Genomic DNA, 23,521 nt, shown 5'->3' on the forward strand with positions numbered 1-23,521 from the left:
GGTAGTAATAGCATTTTTTTTTTTTTTTTTAACAAAGAACATACACTTCAGCATAGGACGCTTTCTAACTGAGGGGATTGTGTGTACTTTAAAGTGGTTGTAAAAAACACTTTAAAATATGATGGTGACCGTTTGTGGATTGCAGTCTTCAAGTCATTCCACAGATTTTCAATGGGGCTTAAGTCTGGGCTCTGACTAGGCCATGCAAGGACATTCACCTCTCTCCTTCAACCACTGTGTGGTCATTTGCACTGTGTGCTTTGGGTCAGTGTCATGTTGGAAGGTAAACCACCTTCCCATTGACCGCTTTCTGGCAGAGGAAGATTTTCCTCAAGAATTTGATGGTATTTTGCCCTATCCATTTTCCTTCGATCCTGACAAGTGCTCCAGTCCCTGCCGCAGAGAAACACCCCCATAAGTGGATATTACCACCTCAATGCTTTACTGTAGGAATGGTGCCATTTGGATGGGGAGCTGTATTGGATTTCCACCAGACATATCGTTTGGTGTTGAGGTCAAATAACTACATTTTTGTCTCATCTGACCAGAACACCTTTTTCCATGTAGCCTCAGGATCGTCAAGGTGTGTTTTGGCAAAGTTCAGTCATGACTGCATGTGGCCTTTCTTGGGTGGATTTTATTTTTATTTTTTTTGGAACCCTGCTACACAAGCCAAATTTGTGAAGAGTTTGCGATATTGTTGTCACATGCACACAATGACCACTCTGTCATAAATTCCTGCAACTGCTTCAGAGTTGCTGTAGGCCTCTTGGTAGCCGTTTTGACCAGTTTCCTCCTGGCTCTGCCATCCAGTTTGGAGCGACATCCTGATCCAGAGAGGGTTTGTGTTGTACCAAATACCTTCTACCTCTTAAAAATGGACTTCACTGTACTTCTAGGTATTGATGAAGCCTTTGATTTTTTTTTTTTGTATCCATCTCTTGACTTGTGCCTGTACATAACTTTATCCTGGAGATCTTTTGACAGTACCTTGCCACCCTTAGTTGATCGTTTGCTTCAGTTGCACTATCAGGAACTGAAATGCTCCAGGAAAGCTCTTTTCATGCTGAGCTAACCAAAATAACCGCAGCTGATCACAGTTGAAAGACAAATCGCTTGGTATGCCATTGAGAAAGTGATTAGCTACACTGGGAGATTTTTTATGTTTTTTTTTTTTTTTTTATTGGGGGGATTTCTTTTCCAATTCAGTTTTTGAATGTTTTTTTTCCTGACATATTGGCGTTATATCTTTCACTTGGATGTTATATGTTGCACTGAGTAAATATAGCTAGATAACACAAAAACAATGTCTTCATCTTAGGCTCGGTTCACACAGGGGCGACACGACTTCAGGACGACTTTGTGAGGCAACTTGGAGACGACTTGAACACGACTTAGACACGACCTGGGGCGACTTACAACACAACTTTAAGTCGCCCCAGGCCAGGCGACTTTTGCCGTGGCCAATCAGAGAATGAGCTCTGAAGGGGGAACTCCATGCCAAATTTACGAAATAAAATTGGCGTGGGTTCCCCCTCCGAGAGCATACCAGGCCCTTAGGTCTGGTATGGATTCCAAGGGGAACCCCCTACGCCGAAAAAAACGGCGTGGGGGGTCCCCCCAGATCCACACCAGACCCTTATCCGAGCACGCTACCCGGCCGGCCAGGAAAGGGGGAGGGGACGAGCGGGCGCCCCCCCTCCTGAGCCGTACCAGGCCGCGTGCCCTCAACATGGGGGGTGCATTGGGGGAGGGGGGGCGTGCGGCCCACCCCACCCCAAAGCACCTTGTCCCCATGTTGATGAGGACAAGGGCCTCTTCCTGACAACCCTGGCCGTTGCTTGTCGGAGTCTGCGGGCGGGGGGGCTTATCGGCCCCCCCCACCCTATGTGAATGAGTATGGGGTACCCCTACCCATTCACATGTGAAAAAGTTAAAAAAAAAAAAAAAAAAAAAAAAAAACCACAACAGGGTTAAAATAGTTTATTGCACAGCTCCGGGGGGTCTTCCGTCTTCGGGGGTCTTCTCGCCGGACTCCTCCGCTATCTTCTGCTAGCTCTTTTGCTAGCGGAGGAGCCCGGCTTTCTTCCTCGCCGCCGGCCTCTTCTTCCGACTTCGGGGGTCTTGTCCCCCTCTTCGGTTCTTCTGCCGGGCCACCGCTTCTTCTTATAGCTCTTTTACAGGCGGTGGCCCCGTCTTCTGTCGTCGCCGCCTTCCGTTCTTCTTCTCCTGGAGATGTTGACTCGACGTTCTCTCCGGCCGCAATGCCAGGGACGCGCTGCGCGGCGACTTATATAGGGACAAGGGGCGGGGTCATCAGTTGATGCCACATGGTAACCCCGCCTCTTACGATGTCACAGTCCCGGAGGATGCTGGGACTGTCACCATGTGACATCAACCGATGACCCCGCCCCTTGTCCCTATAAAAGTCGCCGCGCAGCGCGTCCCTGGCATTGCGGCTGGAGAGAACGTCGGGGAAGGGGAAGGAGAAGGCGACGACAGAAGACCGGGCCACTGCCTGTAAAAGAGCTAGAAGAAGAAGCGGTGGCCCGGCAGAAGAACCGTAGAGGGGGACAAGACCCCCGAAGTCGGAAGAAGAGGCCGGCGGCGAGGAAGAAAGCTGGGCTCCTCCGCTAGCAGAAGATAGCGGAGGAGTCCGGCGAGAAGACCCCCGAAGACGGAAGACCCCCGGAGCTGTGCAATAAACTATTTTAATCCTGTGTGGTGTTTTTATTTTTTTTTTTTTTTTACAGGTGAATGGGTAGGGGTACATTGTACCCCATACTCATTCACATAGGGTGGAGGGCGGGTATCCGGGGGCCCCCTTATTAAAGGGGGCTCCCGGATTCCGATAAGCCCCCCGCCCGCAGACCCCGACAACCAACGGCCAGGGTTGTCGGGAAGAGGCCCTTGTCCTCATCAACATGGGGACAAGGTGCTTTGGGGTGGGGGGGCCGCACGCCCCCCCCCCCCAAGGCACCCCCCATGTTGAGGGCACGCGGCCTGGTATGGCTCGTCCCCACCCCCTTTCCTGGCCGGCCGGGTAGCGTGCTCGGATAAGGGTCTGGTGTGGATCTGGGGGGACCCCCATGCCGTTTTTTCGGCGTAGGGGGTTCCCCTTGGAATCCATACCAGACCTAAGGGTCTGGTATGCTCTCGGAGCGGGAACCCACGCCAATTTTGTTTCGTAAATTTGGCGTGGAGTTCCCCCTTCAGAGCTCATTCTCTGATTGGCCACGGCAAAAGTCGCCTGGCCTGGGGCGACTTAAAGTTGTGTTCCCCCTTCAGAGCTAATAATTCTGTCAAAGTCGCCTCCGTATAGACAGAGATCCGACTTGGAGGCGACCTCCATTGAAATCAATGGGTACAAATCAGATTGAAGTAGTACAGGAACTTCTTTTGAAGTCGGAGCGACTTCAGTAGCGTGCATTAAGACGGCTCTCATTCACTTACATTGAGTTTTAAATGTCCGACCTGAGGCGACTAGGGGCGACCTGAAGTCGGATCTGAGTCGCCCCTGTGTGAACCGAGTCTTAGGCTGCAAAACAAAAACGCGATTATTTTACTGGGGACGATTCTTTTCTATACCCACAGCATATATGAGAGCCTGCGAAGCGGGGAATGCCCCAACCCCTTATAATTGACCTACTACAGTGACAACTTCCTCGCAGGTTTAGGCTTTGGTCCCAACATGCCTGTGCTCATCTCTAATCAGGACACGAGTTCTGGTGGCAACCCAGGATTCCTTTACTTTGAAGGGATTTCCTCTCGCTTTCTATTTTTGCTATAGGACAGGAAGTGAAGGGAAATCTCCCACGTAACAGATGGCAAAATAAAACGATTTAATATATTATAACAGATTCATTTTAGCTTTAACAACTTCTATTTTCTAGCAACTCTTTGTTTTAATATCACCTCCTGCTAGTCATGATTAGTCCTTGGGAAAAACACACACACACACCTATTTCCTGATAAATTGGCCAGAAGGGAATTTACCCTGCGATGAACTCTAGAGCCACATAGGGAAGTGCTGGGGCGATATTGGTTCGCTCTTACCTAGGTGCTTGGGGGGGGGGGGGGGGGGGCATGCCCTGTAAATTAAATGATGCAAATCCTCAAACAATCCATGTTCATGTTAATTCCAGGTTGTGAGGAAACGAGAAGAAAAAAAAAAAAAAACACAACCACCACAAACACAAGGGAGTGTGAATACTTTTGCAAGGCTGTGTGTGTGTGCGTGTACACATACATACATACACACGACATGGGTCACAAAAGTAGTGATAAACATATTGATATAGAATCCATTGTTCAGGTTAGATGTACAGATAACCAATCTTAGATTCCATAATGAGGATAAAATTGTTGCTGAAATGCATAGTCCTGGAGAATCTCAAACGCATGAAAGCGCATGATTGCAAGGTGTAGCATATAATGGCTCTACGCGTGCATTACTGTGCACACAAATTCAACATGTCTTACACTCTTTGATCCACACCAAAAGTAAGTGATAAGTGGTGAGCCAGAGTGAAAAAGCACATTCCCAGCAACCCTTCAGACAAGCATGTTTCTCTCTGCTGACCACTTAGCTGATCAGTTGCTTCTTTGCTGTTCCAGAATCAGTACTAAGACTAACAAGCAACTGATGGGCAGACTGCATAGCTTCACGCCATCCAGTGCCCAGCTCCCTTGCTGGAACATGCACATCTAAAGGGTAGCCTGGAGATTTTTCCCCCCCCCTTTTTGATTTTGACACCAGCAGATTGATGTATCCAGGGCTGCTGATAGAAATCAGGGGGCCCAGTACAGCCTACCTGGCAGAGCCCCCTCCTCTGAAGATATCAAATGATATTTTATATTTTGCTAAAATGCAACACCCACAATGTAAGCGGCACGAAGGCAATATCTGCACCCCCTACAGTGAGTGATCAGTACCTATCGCTAACTGTGTTCATTCGGGGTGGTGTGTTTATTCATATTAATAACCCACCTGTGGGCCCTCAGCAGCAGCCAGTGGGAGAGGAGGGAAGATGCAGCAATGCGGGAAAAAGGGGCACACAGGTTCCAGACAGCAGGGGGAAGGGGGCGCACATACTAGAACCGATTCCTCCTGTAGTGCAGCTGGAAGAAAGAAAGAAAAGCAGAAGCCACAAGTGTCAGCAATAAGGCAGTACTGCTGGCTCTCCTGCTCAGCAGGTGCGGGCCCCCCTTTGCATTGAGGAGGCCTAGGCCCAGTATAGGAGGGTTGGCTGTACCACCTTATCAGCAGCCCGGGATGTATCACACCTGTTACCCTGTTCGTTTCTATTGCTCCTGCTAGCAGTTGGAACTTAGAGAAGTGCCAGTCTACCCCAAAAGAATTAAGTCAGCAGCTATAAATTCTTTGAAATTTCCATCGCTTAACTTCTTTGAAGTTAAAAGTTGAATACAAGGTGTGCTTATCAGAGAGAAATTGTTTGCAATATTGAGTAATAACCATCATAAATTTCTCCTGATATTGCAGCTTTGGCTTAAAGCGGGAGTTCCGCCGTTTTTTTTTTTAAAGTCAGCAGCTACAAATACTGCAGCCGCTGACTTAAAATATGGACACTTACCTGTTCAGCACGCCGGCGATGTCGGCACCCGAAGCCGATCTGTCGATCGGCTCTTGGGTGCTTCTGCTGCCATCCTTGGTATGGGAATCAGGGAGTGAAGCCTTGCGGCTTCACTTTCCGGTTCCCTACTGCACATGCGGTCCCTGCTGTCTCTGGGATCCGTGTGTTTCCCAGCAGACAGAGGGTGCCCCGCAGGAAGTGGCGTAAATATCCACAGATTATGCAGATATCTATGCCCGGAAGTGGGTGCAGATACCTGTATTATACAGGTATCTGTACCCCCCCTCCCCCCTGAAAGGTGGCAATGGGGGGGGGGGGGGGAGAGGTTCCAATGACCAGAAGTTCCACTTTAGGGTGGAACTCCACTTTAACTACTCCTGACCTTCCCAACAAACTATACACCTGCTCCCATGATCCTTTCAATCATTTTGCCATTGACTTTTTAGGATCCCCACCTCCCCTTTCCCAGCCCCTTGGTTTTCCTTTCCCCTCTACCGTTTTCCAGTTTAGAAAGAAACCAAGAAGAGGGTGAGGAGGACCTGTGACATCTCTAAAGAGTTAAAGTGGACGATTTGACAATCGGTTTGGACCACAATATGCAACAAAAAAAAGGAACATTTTTGTTGAATCAAATGGGAACAAACGGATTTCTAAATCTTTAAATTCAATTGCGGCCAAGAAAAAAAAAAAAAAAAAAAAAAATCGTAAATGGCCTTATCTGCATTTAAGTGACAGGTAGGTGGTGTCCTCACAGGGTGGTCCCGAGGACCACCAAGGGTACATTATACCCTGTCCTAACTGTGTCTTAAACCCCCTTCACACTGGGGCTTTTTTCCAGGCGCTTTAGCGCTAGACAAGCACCTGAAAGCCGCCTCCCATTCATTCCAGTGCGTCTTTTCACACTGGGGCGGTGTGCTTGCGGGACAATCCAAGAAGTCTTGTAAGCAGCATCTTTGGGGCATGTTGAGAGTGTTGTATTTAGCATTCCCAAAAAATCCTGTCCATTGGAATGAATGGGCAGTGATTTCAAAGCACCTTAAAAGCATTTTGAAAGTGCTGTAAAAGGCGTTTTTAACCCTTTTTTGGGTAAAAGTATTGCAAAAGCCCCGCTTAAACAGCGCTAAAACAAGCGGAGCTTTAGCGCAAACGGCTGGTGCTTTCAGTGTGAAAGGGGTCTAATGGAAAAAAGGCGAACAGAAGGAATGGACTTTATAGGCATATTTAAAAGCTTGCTGGTAACAATCTTTATTGAAACAAAAAAAAAAAAATTACAAAATGTAAAAAGGTGTATAGCACAATGGTGAACCTTAAAAAGTAATAAGTAGATTACCCCAATGTAAGAATTAACGCAATTGTCAAAGGTAATCCAGAGTAGAACACTGACATGTTACTCAAACAAAGTCGTTCAAACTTCAATCACCACCAGTGAACAGTCGGGTGATTTTTATCTGAATATTTGAACTAAATTCAACAGGAGTAAGGCCAGCATTAGCATGCTAGCACTAAGGACCTCTGACATTTCTCGGACTTTCTAGATTTGAGTTCATCTTCCCTCTTGTAGTACATTGTAGTCGGTGGCTCTGTGTGCACGGATTCCTGATTCCTGTTCTCCATGTGCCCGAAGAAGTAAACAGACGCTGATCATACCGCAGTACAGGGCCGCTCCTCCGTCCGCCCCACACACTGCATCCCTGGCTGGATGTCAACCACAGCCGGTCAGTGAAAGGATTATTTGCTCAGGTTCCCACCCAAAGTCCCTGGCTGTTTTCGGGTGGAGACTTTAAGCAGGATGTGAATAAGAGATGAAATCCACACACAGATGTCTGCCCGGCTTTTGTAAATAAATGAAAAGAACTTCCCAGTAAGCAGCCACTGTGCGACTTCTGAATCACACTTAAAGCGGCATTCTTCTCTCATACAAACAACCCTCTTCATGCTTTTCAACCACAAAAGCTGTCAGTTCCCAGCTGGTCCTGACTTCTGGAGCCCTTCCAGGATATCTCTGTGAAATTTAAGGTTTAGGTTTGGACCAATCACACAAATATTCGCTTTTATTAAATATGCAATATATATAGAAAGAAAGGGAAAAAAATAATAATAAAAAAAATCATGAATTGCACAGGAGTGTGCTGGACGTTTCTGTGCGATTCAGACCGCATGCAAAAACACACTCCACTTGCAAGCTGCAGCAGGTGTCAAAAGAAAGTTAATGACACCCCAAATGAAGTTTGCAGATGCTGTGCGTTGCAGCACTGGATCGCATGGTACTTTTGTACCATGTGATCCAGTTACAGTGCATTTTAAGAAGAGTAGTGCATGCACTGCTTTGGTGCAGTGCGATTTCAGCCAATTCAAAACAAATCTGTAGGCAAGAGTGACTGGGGAACCTTATGTCCCTCTTCTTCCTTTCCCCTCGTGCCAAATATCTGATCCTCTGGCACTCATTTCTTTATAGATATTTTAACCTCAAGTTGCTTCTGATGATTGGTAAACTCCACGAAATGCGTAGAGCCATTATATGCTACACCTTGCAATCATGCATTTGAGATTCTCCAGGACTACGCATTTCAGCAACAATTTTATCCTCATTATGGAATCTAAGATCGGTTATCTGTACATCTAACCTGATCAATGGAGTCTATATCAATACGTTTATCACTACTTTTGTGACTCATGTTGAGATATAGATATACATTATCAAGATCTGTGTAAATGGATGAGGAATTGCAATTGTGCTTCATATAAAAGGCCCACAAACCCTTCCCGTTTTAATACAATACCAGGGATGGAGGCAGATGAACCTACCCACTCATTGCCTCATAAAGTACCAACTCTCCCCGACCCCCCCCCCTTTTCTCATATTATATATGTAGTAGAATAGAGAATGTGTATCCTTGTATGCTTAAAGCGGAACTTCAGTAATTTCTCCCCCCCCCCCATTAAACCTTCTGCTCTTGTTTTAAACTTTGGACAGTGAAAGAAAAAAAAATTCTGCCAGTAAAAAATCCTTATACAACCCACTTCCTATTCTTTGTCTGGGAAAAAGCCTAGGCTTATGAGATCATGCACAGCTCTCTCACTCTGCTGAGAGTTTGCCAGGAAGGGAGAGGGGATAAGTCATAAGAGGGCTAATGAGAGCTGCAGAGCTGGAGGTGTGCCTCTGTAAATCCAAGAAGTGAACAGGCAGCAGCTTCAGCTGCCCACAGTTAAAATGGATGCAGCCAGACTCAGTGGAGGGAGGTTTCTTCAGCATATTTGGCAAGTACAGAATCACAGTATGTAGAAAGTATGAAAAGTGGTTGGAGGGAAGCTTCAGAATGGCAAAGATGTTTTTATTACAAATGATGTGAGCAGGCTGCAGTTCATCATTAAATTGTAATGGAATGTGTGTACAACTCAGATCCACCTCCATTCTAAACCCATACCAACTGGCCACACAGCCAGCTCTGTCTGCTTTGTATTTACATATTTTAAAGGAACAAAATAACTAAACCAAACCAGTCACAATGACAACACTGCATGCCGAGGAATGTTATCTGAAAAGAGCAGCCTCTACACCCCGCCAGAGGGCAGAGAACCCTCCGTGTTCCCAACAGAGGACCAACAAGAACTAAGAAAGAGGCTTCTCTATACAAAAGCAGCAAGTCATCCCATCACCTGTGTCCCCGACCCCAACACCGAGGGGCAGGAGACCCCACGTCATCCCATCACCTGTGTCCCCGACCCCAACACTGAGGGGCAGGAGGCCCCACGTCATCCCATCACCTGCCTGTCCCCAACACTGAGGGGCCGGAGACCCCACGTCATCCCATCCCCAACACTGAGGGGCAGGAGACCCCACGTCATCCCATCCCCAACACTGAGGGGCAGGAGACCCCACGTCATCCCATCCCCTGCCTGCCCCCAACACTGAGGGGCAGGAGACCCCACGTCATCCCATCACCTGCCTGTCCCCAACACTGAGGGGCAGGAGACCCCACGTCATCCCATCGCCTGCCTGTCCCCAACACTGAGGGGCAGGAGACCCCACGTCATCCCATCGCCTGCCTGTCCCCAACACTGAGGGGCAGGAGACCCCACGTCATCCCATCACCTGCCTGTCCCCAACACTGAGGGGCAGGAGACCCCACGTCATCCCATCACCTGCCTGTCCCCAACACTGAGGGGCAGGAGACCCCACGTCATCCCATCACCTGCCTGTCCCCAACACTGAGGGGCAGGAGACCCCACGTCATCCCATCACCTGCCCGTCCCCAACACTGAGGGGCAGGAGACCCCATGTGATCCCAACACCTGTCTGTATTCAGCAATAGAGGAGTGGGGAAGATCCCACGCACCCCATCACCTGTCTACAGCCAACACTTAGGAGGGGGGGGGGGGGTTGGAGGATGTACCGAACATCAGAAACGGGGGGGGGGGGTGGAGGATTTAGGAGATCCCATAGCCCCATCGTCAGACCATACCCAGCAGAGAGAGTCAGGAGATCCCATTTACCCCTACACCTGTTTATACTCAGCATTGGACCATATCTAGCACTGAGGGTTAGCAGACCCCCATGACTTATCTGCAGACAACACCTAGGAGGGAGACCCCATGTCCACAACACCAGTCTACCCCCCCCCCAGTAATGAGGGGGGGGCGGGCGGTCCCATCACCTGCGTTTCCCCCCCCCCCCCATTAATGAGGGGGGAGCGGGCAGTCCCATCACCTACATGCCCCCTTGCCCAGTAATGAGGGGGGAGCTGGGCAGTCCCATCACCTGCGTGCCCCCTCGCCTAGTAATGAGGGGGGGAGCGGCCGGTCCCATCCCCTGCGTGCCCCCCCCCCCAGTAATGAGGAGGGAGTGGGGGGTTCCTCCACCTGTCTACCCCCCCGGTAATGAAGGGGGAGTCCCATCACCTGTGTGCCCCCCCAGTAAAGAGGGAGGAGCGGGCGGTCCCATCCCCTGCGTGCCCCCTCGCCCAGTAATGAGGGGGGAGCGGGCGGTCCCATCCCCTGCGTGTCCCCCCTCGCCCAGTAATGAGGGGGGAGCGGGCGGTCCCATCCCCTGTGTGCCCCCCAGTAAAGAGGGAGGAGCGGGCGGTCCCATCCCCTGCATGCCCCCCCCCCCCAGTAACGAGGGGGGATCGGGCTGTCCCATCACCTGCGTGCCCCCCCCCGTAATGAAGGGGGAGTGGGGGGGTTCCTCCACCTGTCTACCCCCCCAGTAACGAGGGGGGAGCGGGCGGTCCCATCACCTGTGTGCCCCCCCCCCAGTAAGGGAGGAGCGGGCGGTCCCATCCCCTGCGTGCCCCCCCCAGTAACGAGGGGGGAATGGGGGGTTCCTCCACCTGTGTGCCCCCCCCCGTAATGAAGGGGGAATGGGGGGGTTCCTCCACCTGTCTACCCACCCAGTAATGAGGGGGGAGTGGGAGGTTCCTCCACCTGTCTACCCCCCCCATTAACGAGGGGGGAATGGGGGGGTTCCTCCACCTGCGTGCCCCCCCCCCGTAACGAAGGGGGAATGGGGGGTTCCTCCACCTGCGTGCCCCCCCCAGTAACGAAGGGGGAATGGGGGGTTCCTCCACCTGCGTGCCCCCCCAGTAACGAAGGGGGAATGGGGGGTTCCTCCACCTGCGTGCCCCCCCCCCGTAACGAGGGGGGAATGGGGGGTTCCTCCACCTGCGTGCCCCCCCCAGTAACGAGGGGGGAATGGGGGGTTCCTCCACCTGCGTGCCCCCCCCAGTAACGAGGGGGGAATGGGGGGTTCCTCCACCTGCGTGCCCCCCCCAGTAACGAGGGGGGAATGGGGGGTTCCTCCACCTGCGTGCCCCCCCCAGTAACGAGGGGGGAATGGGGGGTTCCTCCACCTGCGTGCCCCCCCCAGTAACGAGGGGGGAGTGGGGGGTTCCTCCACCTGCGTGCCCCCCCCAGTAACGAGGGGGGAGTGGGGGGTTCCTCCACCTGCGTGCCCCCCCCAGTAACGAGGGGGGAGTGGGGGGTTCCTCCACCTGCGTGCCCCCCCCAGTAACGAGGGGGGAGTGGGGGGTTCCTCCACCTGCGTGCCCCCCCCAGTAACGAGGGGGGAGTGGGGGGTTCCTCCACCTGCGTGCCCCCCCCAGTAACGAGGGGGGAGTGGGGGGTTCCTCCACCTGTCTACCCCCCCCCAGTAACGAGGGGGGAGTGGGGGGTTCCTCCACCTGTCTACCCCCCCCAGTAACGAGGGGGGAGTGGGGGGTTCCTCCACCTGTCTACCCCCCCCAGTAACGAGGGGGGAGTGGGGGGTTCCTCCACCTGTCTACCCCCCCCAGTAACGAGGGGGGAGTGGGGGGTTCCTCCACCTGTCTACCCACCCAGTAATGAGGGGGGAGTGGGAGGTTCCTCCACCTGTCTACCCCCCCAGTAACGAGGGGGGAGTGGGGGGTTCCTCCACCTGTCTACCCCCCCCAGTAACGAGGGGGGAGCGGGCGGTCCCATCACCTGTGTGCCCCCCCCCAGTAAAGAGGGAGGAGCGGGCGGTCCCATCCCCTGCGTGCCCCCTCGCCCAGTAATGAGGAAGGAGCGGGGGCGGTCCCATCACCTGCGTGCCCCCCCCAGTAATGAGGAGGGAGCGGGGGCGGTCCCATTACCTGCGTGCCCCCCCGTAATATAATGAAGGGGGAGTGGGGGGTTCCTCCACCTGTCTACCCCCCCAGTAACGAGGGGGGAGCGGGCGGTCCCATCACCTGCGTGCCCCCCCAGTAACGAGGGGGGAGCGGGCGGTCCCATCACCTGCGTGCCCCCCCCCAGTAACGAGGGGGGAGCGGGCGGTCCCATCACCTGCGTGCCCCCCCCAGTAACGAGGGGGGAGCGGGCGGTCCCATCACCTGCGTGCCCCCCCCCCAGTAACGAGGGGGGAGCGGGCGGTCCCATCACCTGCGTGCCCCCCCCCCAGTAACGAGGGGGGAGCGGGCGGTCCCATCACCTGCGTGCCCCCCCCCGTAATGAAGGGGGAATGGGGGGTTCCTCCACCTGCGTGCCCCCCCCGTAATGAAGGGGGAATGGGGGGTTCCTCCACCTGTCTACCCCCCCAGTAACGAGGGGGGAGTGGGGGGTTCCTCCACCTGTCTACCCCCCCAGTAAAGAGGGAGGGAGCGGGCGGTCCCATCCCCTGCGTGCCCCCTCGCCCAGTAATGAGGGGGGGAGCGGGCGGTCCCATCCCCTGCGTGCCCCCTCGCCCAGTAATGAGGGGGGGAGCGGGCGGTCCCATCCCCTGCGTGCCCCCTCGCCCAGTAATGAGGGGGGGAGCGGGCGGTCCCATCCCCTGCGTTCCCCCTCGCCCAGTAATGAGGGGGGGAGCGGGCGGTCCCATCCCCTGCGTGCCCCCTCGCCCAGTAATGAGGGGGGGAGCGGGCGGTCCCATCCCCTGCGTGCCCCCTCGCCCAGTAATGAGGGGGGGAGCGGGCGGTCCCATCCCCTGCGTGCCCCCTCGCCCAGTAATGAGGGGGGGAGCAGGCGGTCCCATCCCCTGCGTGCCCCCTCGCCCAGTAATGAGAAGGGGGAGCGGGCGGTCCCATCACCTGCGTGCCCCCCCCCCCGTAATGAAGGGGGAGTGGGGGGTTCCTCCATCTGTCTACCCCCCCAGTAACGAGGGGGGAGCGGGCGGTCCCATCATTTGCGTGCCCCCCCCAGTAACGAGGGGGGAGCGGGCGGTCCCATCATTTGCGTGCCCCCCCCAGTAACGAGGGGGGAGCGGGCTGTCCCATCATTTGCGTGCCCCCCCCAGTAACGAGGGGGGAGCGGGCTGTCCCATCATTTGCGTGCCCCCCCCAGTAACGAGGGGGGAGCGGGCTGTCCCATCATTTGCATGCCCCCCCAGTAACGAGGGGGGAGCGGGCGGTCCCATCACCTGCGTGCCCCCCACCCCAGTAACAAGGGGGGAGCGGGCGGTCCCATCACCTGCGTGCCCCCCCCCAGTAACGAGGGGGGAGCGGGCGGTCCCATCACCTGCGTGCCCCCCCCCAGTAACGAGGGGGGAGCGGGCGGTCCCATCACCTGCGTGCCCCCTCCCCAGTAATGAGGGGGGAGCGGGCGGTCCCATCACCTGCGTGCCCCCTCCCCAGTAATGAGGGGGGAGCGGGCGGTCCCATCACCTGCGTGCCCCCCCCAGTAACGAGGGGGGAGCAAGCGGTCCCATCACCTGCGTGCCCCCCCCCCAGTAACAAGGGGGGAGCGGACAGTCCCATCACCTGCATGCCCCCCCCCCCCAGTAACGAGGGGGGAGCGTGCGGCCCCATCACCTGCATGCCCCCCCAGTAACGAGGGGGAAGTTGGGGGTTCCTCCACCTGTCTAACCCCCCAGTAATGAAGGGGGAGTGGGCGGTCCCATCACCTGTGTGCCCCCCCCCCCAGTAATGAGGGAGGAGCGGGCGGTCCCATCACCTGTCTACCCCCCCCAGTAATGAAGGGGGAGTGGGCGGTCCCATGTCCCCATGCTAGCCCCGCCCCCACCATGCCCCCCACTCACATTTGGTACTCATCGATGGCTTCCACTAGCTGCCCCCACGAGTCGAAGTCGGTGCCCTTCCTGAAGCTTGCGTTCCATTTGTTGAGGGTCTTGTTCCGCTCAGTCATGGCTGGGCACTGGGCGGCCTCTCTCACGTCTGCATCCTCCGGGAACTCCCGGGACCGGTTCCCCCCACTGCCGCCTGCAGATGCTGCTGGTGCCCCTCCTCTGCAGCCAAGCCCATCACTCAGAGGGACAGGAAACCCCGCCGCCCCTCAGCCAACCCCGCCCTTCCCATCCAATCCCGTGCTTTCCAAGCCTCACTCTCACCAGGAAACCCCACCTCTTTCACTTTGTCGAAGCCTTGGATTGGTGGGTGAAAAAAGACAGGGCACCGCCCACCTATATATACTTCCAGCACGCCGCGTCGTTTCCCAGACGACAGCTTCGGCGCTCAGGCGGGAGTGGTGCGCAAGCGCATCATCACGCCCTCGCCTATAGCATGACATCATCGGCTTTCTCCATAGGCGGGGACAGAAGGAGCCACGGGGTCTGTATGTCCAGTAGACACGCCCACAGATATGTATCATGAGTAAGTCAGCTGGAGCTGCGCGCATGCGCGGACGGTTCCTTCCCATGTTTACCTGTCGCTTTAATCACGTGGCTCCTCCTCCCACAGCAGCGCCTGGACACCGGCAGGGCGGAGACTTCCTTCAAGTGTCACAACCAGGAAGAGAGCTGCTGTGTGATTGGAGCTTGGCTGGGACTCTGAGGGCCACATCGTCATTGAGAGGAGCCGGGGCCCCCAGGGGTGAGTATGAAGAACATTCAGCAGAGGGGAGGACACCTGTTGTTCTGTACAGATCTCAGCTGACGCCACAGGGCCTGCTGGGGGTTGTAGTCCTTGTGTTGATGGGGAATTGTACATCAGAAGAGGGACCTGAGTGATCATATTATTATCGCTTTTCAGATCAGTGGCAGCACCCTGACTGCCATCAGAGGGATCAATAACCAGTCAGGTCACTAAGCCTTGTGTGATGGCAGAGATTATCCCCTGAAATATGTGGCATCAGAGGCCTGCCCTCCAGAGGTGTAAGCGTGTGTGCTGGGCTGAACATACATGTTTATGGGACAGACAGCAGAGCTGATCACCCCGAGCAATCTTGTGATGGCGGACTGTGGAGACCGCTATCATCGCTGAATCGTCCTTCTGATAATGTTCCTTCCCTTGGCTGTCATGCTGATGCTTTGGCTTCAATGCTGTGTGAGCTTCTGACCTAAAATATGTATTTAGATTGTAAGCTCTAATGACCAGGGCCCTCTCATTCCTCTTGTACCAATTTGTAATGTCTGCCTTTATTTTGTTAAGCGCTGTGCAAACTGTTGGCGCTATATAAAACCATAAAAATAAAATAAAGACACTCATTACTGCTTCTTCCAGGTCTGATGCTTTAGGCCTCATACATACTAGGCTTAAAGTGTTTGTAAACCCCCCCTATACAACTTTACATCAATGGAATCTACATAGCACTGGCAGCTGATCACTGCCTGGGAAAGTGCATGCACATTTGTCTTTGCGATGCAAATCGTCTTTATTCGTCCTGTGACATTGACCGCGATTGCGCACTAGGTAGCCTCATTAATGGCACACAATGTGTGCCATTTCCGCTTCGGGATAAGAGCCTTGATAGTCATTTTACTGTTCTCGTTGAGAATGCTCTGTTGCCGTAGTAACGGCAGTCGAGAACGAGGCTTGGTTATGGCGCATGCGCGAGTGTTCGGCAGGGATACAAACTAAAGCTGGCCATACACCTATAGATTATCTGCAGATTTTCTATGGTTAGATGGAAAAAGTGGGAGATTCCTCCATCCACAGTTTAGCAAACATGGAGAAATCTGTTGCACTTTTTCTATCTAACCATAGAAAATCTGCAGATAATCTACAGGTGTATGGCCAGCTTAAGGGTGGAAATGACGTCTGCATCGGCTTCAGCAAACAGGAGAAAGAATGGCGCAGATGATACCCGGAAGATACTGAAAAATCAAACTCATAGAAAAGGTACTTCTAACGCTCATTTAAAACTAATTTGTATATCTCTTGCTTGGCAAGGAAAAAAAAAATTTTAATATTTGAAAAAAATATATTTTGTGGGGTTTACTTCCTCTTTAAAATGATTGTAAACAATCATCTTGTAAAACAACCCATTCAGTTTACAATAGAAATGAAAGGCAAAACATTTCTTTATAAATATAAAAAAACATTATAAATACCTTTTTTATTATTATTTTTTTTTTTATAAGTGATCACATTCCCTCTGTTCTCAGCTGCATAAGCATTGAGGGGAGGAGAAGCAGCAGCACACTGAGCTTCCCAGTGAATGGCTGTGTAGCAGTGGGCGTGTCAGGACAAGTCTGATCATTGGAGGAGAGCAAAGTTAATTCCTTTGATTTAAGAAAAAAAAAATTTCTTTCTTTATAGTTATCTCTGAGATAAACTTGTCAGGCTGCCTGGATTATTTTTGTTTGGCAGCTGTCAGAAGTGAGCAGAGAACTCTGCACTTGTTACATAGAATTGGGGAAATGCTGCTTTAAGATCTGGAGGGGGGGGGGGGCTGAATCATGCAGCTGTAATTAAAAATAAATAAATATCGAAGTTTCAAAAGGGTTGCATTCCTGGAATGCCAGGATTGCCAACTGTCACATTTGCTTGTGTCCACAACCTAACAGTCAAACCATCAATTGGCTGGCGTCATAACTGATCAAATGTGTAGCACCATGGCAGTTGTAGATCAAACAGAAGCATCTTCCTTGGCTGTAAAGGACAGGAGGGTTTAATTCCACTTAAAGTGGTTGTAAACCCCCGTGTTTTTTTTTGGTGTTTTTTTTTTTTTTTTAGGTTTTTTTTTTATGGCAATGATGGACCCCCCCCCCCCCCCCCCCCACCGTTTTACTTACCTGAGCCAGTTCACCTGCTGTGTGCGTGCCCCAGCGTCCTCTTCTCCATGGAGTCTGCCTGTTGATTGGATAGATTAATAGCAGCACAGCCATTGGCTCGCACTGCTGTCAAACACATCCAATGATGCAGCCGCCAGGGGGCGGGACCGAGTCATACACTCTGTGTCTATGGACGCAGCGTGTATGAAAAGGAGCGCGCCGGCAAGTTAACCCCCTCAGGATAGAGCTTCCCAGAGGAGGGTTAGCTATTGTGGGGAGGAGCGGAGACAGCCGCTGAGGGGCCCAAAACAGGAGGATCGGGGTCACTCTGTGCAAAACGAACTGCACAGTGGAGGTAAGTATAACATGTTTGTTATTTAAAAAAACAAACCCATACAACCCTTTTATAGTGGTTGTAAACCCTCCCTCCCTCTTTTTAACTATAGGTAAGCCTAGAATAAGGCTTACTTATCAGTAGTGAAAATATCTCTTAACCCTGCGCTGTTTAGGAGATATTTCACTTGTAGTGTGGCAGTGATGCAATGCATACTAGCCCATTATGCTTTTAATTTGCAGGCTTTGCAGGGAGCAAAACAGGAAGTAGAACTCATCAGGGTTTACTTCCTCTTTAAAGACAGCAGATTGGCCTCTACAAACTCAGCAGTGCCTAAAATTAGAGAGCAACCGAGCATGCGCAGAGGAGGGTGAGACAGTATATTATTGGATTTTAAACAGTATAGACACTTATTTTTAATGTTTTCCATAGGTATATCTAGCCTGACATGATCTAGCAGGACTTCATTTTCTGACTAAAGTTCCACTTTAAGCTGCCCATGGCTACAGACAGGGGTGTTTTTTGTGCCGGTGACGCGATGCTTCACACCCACTCCAAAAATGACCCGACATGTAGGCTGCCGCCTGTCGAACACAACCCATTCAGGTAAACAGGGAAGCTCTGCAAATGTCCTGCAATTGTGTTTGTCGTTGAGAATGTGGCTAAAACAGGTGATGAGGAGGAATCGCATTGCCTCCTTGCCGCCTGTGAAAAGTGATCTGAACACTCTTCAGAGGACCGGTAGATTTAGACGCACATCTAAATCTATCCTTATGGTGCCCATTCACTAGATAAGAAAATCGTTCGAAAATCTCTCACTTGGACAGTTCATTTTGTTTTTTGTCAACTTTTGATGGGTACAAATTGAAAATCACTTGTGACGTTTTTCATCCAAAAAGTTGAAGGAAAAGTTTGGAAAACTTCTGCCGAATGGACGACAAACTGAAAGGTTAATGCGTCTCTCGCTCGTTAACCCCTTGGCACAGAGCGGCCGCATATTTGCATAAATTGGGGTTCAAACAGCTGTGATGAGAGCGCGTGCCTGTGCTCTCCCACCACAGTTACCAGCAGCTAACCGAAAGCTCGCGAACGGGAGTTTTTCAATTACGTGACAGCCAATCATAGCGGTCACATGATCTTAAACCCCACCCGTCTCCTGGCGTCCTAAATCTTTTAAAGGTTCAGGAGGTGCCGGCGCTAAGAGGTTAAAGGAACTGTAAGGTCAGAAGGTATTTTATCTTAATGCATTCTATGCCTGCTTTGTGCAGCAGCCCCTAATACTTACCAGAGTCCCATCTCTGTCCAGGGATGTGCACAAGTGTCTCGGCTGTCCGAGACACTCCCTCCTGACTGGCTAAGACACAACAGCAGCGCCATTGGCTCCTGCTGCCTTCAATAAAAGTCAATTAGCCAATCAGTAGTGAGAGAGGGCAGGGCCGGGCCACTGCTCCGTGTCTGAATGGACAGAGGGAGCTGTGACTGGGCCCGGGTGCCCCCATAGCAAGCTGCATGCGGTAGGGGCACTCGACAGGAGGGAGGGGCCAGGATCACAGAAGAGGGACCCAAAAAGAGGAGGATCCGGGCTGCTCTGTGCAAAACCACTAAGGGCCCTTTCACACTACGAGACTTCAAAGTCGCATGATTTTGGAGCGAGTTTGCGGCCGCGATTTTGACACTGTTTCAGGGAATGCTGTAAACTTGAGGTCTATGGAACTCCGCTTGCTTCAAAGTCGGACCAAAGTAATACAGGGACTACTTTGAAGTTGGTGTGACTTGAAGTCACACAGATATGAATGATACTTATGGGAAATAATGGGGGTACGACTTGTCATGCAACTTTGCAGTCCCAAGTTGCAGGACAAGTTACACAAGTTTGAAAGGGACCTAAAACAGAGCAGGGAAGTATTTCAAGTTTGTTATTTTTCTAGAAAAAAAAAAGACTTTATAATCACTTTAAAAATGGAACTGTTGGTACTGCACATATGCTACCTAGAAGCAAAAATAAAATAAGAAACTGACTCATCTATGTCCATTGAACAATTTATCATTCGAAATTCAGTTATTACATGATGGCAATATCGTTTGTTCTCATGACCATGTGTTTGTCTTTCGAAATTCGTTCAGACGATTTTTCGACTGGAGTATGGCTAACATTACTTTCACAGTGGCCTGGCCCGTAACAATTCCTGTCTTAAAGTGGTTGTAAACCCTTACAAACCACTTTGACCTACAGGTAAGCCTAGATTAAGGCTTACCTGTAGGTCCAAGAAATATCTCCTAAACTTATACAGTTTAGGAGATATTTACCTGAAGACAGCCACCGCTGTCTACAATATATGATTATAAAAAAAATCATGAAAATAGAAAGAAAAAATGTTTTTGTTTTTTTTAATAGGATAATATTTACTACCCTGCGATCCCAAACAAAAAAAAAACCTTGATCACCCCCTAGTGTTAACCCGTTCCCTGCCAGTGATATTTATACAGTAATCGGTGCATCTTTATAGCACTGATCGCTGTATAAATTTCAGTGGTCCCAAAAATGTGTCAAAAGCGTCTGATGCAATGTTGCAGTCCCAACAAATATCGCAGATCCCTGCCATTACTAGTAAAAAATAAAAAAAAATTACAAATGCCATAAATCTATCCCCTATTTTGTAGACGCTATAACTTTTGCGCAAACCAATCAATATACGCTGATTGCAATTTTGTTTTACCAAAAATATATAGAAGAATACATACTGGCCTAAACTGATGTTTTTTTTTTTTTTTTTTTTTTTTATTTATTTATTTTTTTAATTGGGATATTTATTGTAGCAAAAAGTAAAAAATAATGTATTTTTTTTTTCCACTCTTCTTTTGTATATAGCGCTAAAAATAAAAATTGCAGGGGTGATCAAATACCACCAAAAGAAATCTCTATTTGTGGCAAAAAAAAAGGACGTCTATTTTGTTTAGGTACAACGTCGCACAACTGCGAAATTCTCAGTTAAAGCGACACAGTCCCGTATCACAAAAATTAGCTTGGTCAGGAAGGGAGTAAATCCTTCCGGGGCCGAAGTGGTTCAAGTGGTTGTAAACTTTGGGGATAAAAAACAAAAACAACCTGCAAGACAAAGGAATAATGAGCTAGTATGCATCGCATACTAGCTCATTATGGAATACTTACCTTAGATCGAAGCTGTTGCAGTGGTCCACGTACACTGCTGTGACCGGCAACATGTCTCCTGGAGTGATTGGCTGGGGCCGCGATGCAGGAGCCGCCGGTCATGGCACATGTGCACTGAAGGAACCGCTCGCTCGTGCTGATGTTTCTATGCAGCCAGAAAACACAGGCCCTGGGTGCAAACTGTCTAAATCCAGAGATGGTCAGAGACCCTCTTTCATAGGAATGGTTACATGTGAACAGCGGTGGCATCGGTCGTTGATTTGTACAAGAATCTGCGATTTATTGCTGGCAAAAAAAGCAAATTGACCATCTGAATGAAGCATTGCCACATTTGCTAATACTTAGATTGAGAACTTGATTGATTTCTATTCCAATATTGGATATGATTCAGAGGTTCTATAAATAGCTGTCTGTGACATCATCTAATCACATGCTGAGCAAAGAACACGGACTGCAGGCTACATGGGAGAGCACATGACACGTTGAAATGGTGGCTGCATTCTTACTTATTTGTTTCTTCTCGCTAAAGGGAAATTTTAAGTGACAAATAAATCAATTATTATGGAAATGGTAGTGCAGAACAGTGGGATGTTTGCAGTGGGTGTGGTTAGGAATTCCTTTGCAGCATCAGAAGCAGAGATTGCAGAATAAAGGCAGTGGGGTGGTCTCTGGTGCACTACAGCAAAGCCTGGATGAGAAACTCCTCTGAGCCAATGGCCTTTGATCCTGCTTTGTATTTTAAGGTTTAATATTAATGGGACCGGTTGCCAAACCACTAAGGCCCCTTTCACACTTGTACTGCGACTTAGGACTGCAAAGTCGCATGACAAGTCCTACCCCATGATTTTCAATGAGTACCATTCATATCTGTGTGATTTCAAAGTAGTCACTGCACTACTTTGGTCCGACTTGAGGTCCATAGTCCCATCAAAGACAAAGCAAAATCGCGCGACTTTCAGGTCGCACAAGTGTGAAAGGGGCCTAATTTTTACAACAATTTTCCCTATAGATTGCATATGCATTTGCCATATTTTATGCATGCTATATAGTTATAAAAGCCTCCTTTGTGTAGAAGTCCTTTGACTGATGCTGGGAAGCACTTCTAAATTAAGAAAAAGGTTAGTTTAAAAAAAAAAAAAAAAAAGACATGTTATACTTACCTACACTGTGTAATGGTTTTACACAGAGTAGCTCCAATCCTCCTCAGGTCCTCCACCAATGCTGATGGCTTCTCCCCCCTAGACCAGTGCCCCCAATAGCAAGCTGTCTGCTATGGGGGCACTGGTGTGTGCTCGCTCCTGTGCCCCAATCTGTGTGTCCATAAGACGCATAGAGCCACAGTTCAGCCCTATCCCTGCTGTCTCCTCATTGGCTGTTATTGACAGCAGTGAGAGCCAATGGCTCCCACTGCTGTGTCAGCCATTGAGGAATGAGATGCCTGGGACTGTCGAAGCTCCTGTGCATATCACTGGATTGAGAGGGGGCTCAGGTAAATATTGGGGGGATAACTGCTGATGTATTGGCATTTGGATGCACATAAATTATGACATATTTTTAGGATGAGGAACTTACCCAAGTAAAAGAACATACAACATTCGCTTTTGTGGCCAGCAGTATGTGCCACTCGCAGCTCCCCGGGGTGCAAAAAAATGACGGTATGTTGTGCCTCTCATGGCCTGTGCATGAGCCCGTAGTTTGCATAGTCTGGGAACGGGTTCACTTTAAAAAAAAAAAAGCATTTTCTGATTGGATGAGTGTGTTGTCACTGTCCCTCCTCTCCAACTTGTCCAATCATTCAGAAAATGCAATGCATTCTCTGTATGTCTGCTGTGCCAAGCAGCCAATCTTCTGTACAGTATTCAGAGTGCACCAGGCCAGCCGCTCAGCAGGGGATCTGGAAGCAACTGAGGATTAATGGAGCAGCGGTGTCTTCTTCAATGATTTCCAGCTTTCAGGGGCAGTACTAGTAATCTCCTTATTTTTTAAATTGTATCCATGGGTATGATTTATAATATGTTAACTCTAGGTACAATGAATATGTGAGAGATTCACACTGACAATAGCCAATGACATTGCTGCACATGTGCAGTGATGCTGTGCATTCAGGGTACAGTTTGTGCCGTGGATGGAAAATGCCATGCTGTGATGGTCACTCTCAAACGCATGCGCAGGAGTGACGTCATTGTGGCCCAGCCATTCAAATGGTGGGAGATCACAAACCCAGACAGCAGTGTTGGCGGGAAGGGGTTAAAGGTAAGTCTGCCATAATGTGCAAGTATGTGGTGCATACTAGCACATTACGGCATTCCACTGCAAGGGGCCCATATTAACCTCTTGCCGACTGCCCCACATACATTTATTGCTGGGCAGCGGCACCTCTGCGCAGAATCACACACAGGTACGTGATTCTGCACTTTTGGGTCTGGGGAGCGCACATGTGCCGCCGGCCATCCGCTCCCCCTGTGATTGGACATAACAGGAGCCAATAAGTGGGTCCGGTGGACTCGCTGTCCGCCAGACCCAGCGATTGTTCAGGAGGGAAGCAGAACGATGGTCTTCCTATGTAAACCAGGCAGATCCCAGTTCTGTCCATAAAGAAGGTTGTGGTCTTGTGTTTTTGCTAAGCAGGAACATGGGTCTCAGCCTTTCCACAGTACAAGCACCTCCCCCAGACAGTAAACACTCCCTAGGCACACATTTAACCCTTTGATCACCCCTGATGTTAAGCCCTTCCCTGCCAGTGACAGTGCATATTTTTAGCACTGATAACTGTATTCGTGTCACTCAGTGTCCGATTTGTCCGCCGCAATATCGCAGATCTACTATAAGTTACTGATCGCCACCATTACTAGTAAAAATAAATAAATAAAAATTCCATAAATATATCCCATAGTTTGGTTTGTGCAAACATTATAGCACCTACAATCAATATACTTTTCTTGGGATTTTTTTTTTTTTTTTACCAAAAATCTGTAGCAGAATAGATAATGGCCTAAATTGATGAAGAAATTTGATTCTATTTTATT

The 23,521-nt window shown here is 50.4% G+C and overlaps 2 protein-coding genes across 3 annotated transcripts in view; one reads left to right on the forward strand and one right to left on the reverse strand.

The window, feature by feature from the left end:
* The window catches only part of AIDA (axin interactor, dorsalization associated), a 71,211-nt gene extending 56,866 nt beyond the window's left edge, over positions 1 to 14,345 (reverse strand). Inside the window, exon 1 of the mRNA XM_077485806.1 lies at positions 14,080 to 14,345. Within this exon, the coding sequence (XP_077341932.1) occupies positions 14,080 to 14,186 (107 nt within the window). The 5' untranslated portion in view covers positions 14,187 to 14,345. The remainder of the gene's footprint in view (positions 1 to 14,079) is intronic.
* A 340-nt stretch (positions 14,346 to 14,685) lies between these two features.
* Positions 14,686 to 23,521, forward strand: part of BROX (BRO1 domain and CAAX motif containing) — a 43,435-nt gene continuing 34,599 nt past the window's right edge. The window contains exons 1-2 of one of the 2 annotated variants that reach the window (XM_077485805.1): positions 14,686 to 14,869; positions 17,759 to 17,932. The gene's annotated coding sequence lies outside the window, so the exon portion shown is untranslated. The remainder of the gene's footprint in view (positions 14,870 to 17,758; positions 17,933 to 23,521) is intronic. The other variant, XM_077485804.1, reaches the window with a different exon arrangement.

This window comes from Lithobates pipiens, unplaced genomic scaffold (genome assembly GCF_037356315.1).
Source record: "Lithobates pipiens isolate NorthernLeopardFrog02 unplaced genomic scaffold, aLitPip1_a1.2 Scaffold_18, whole genome shotgun sequence".
Lineage (NCBI taxonomy): Eukaryota > Metazoa > Chordata > Amphibia > Anura > Ranidae > Lithobates > Lithobates pipiens.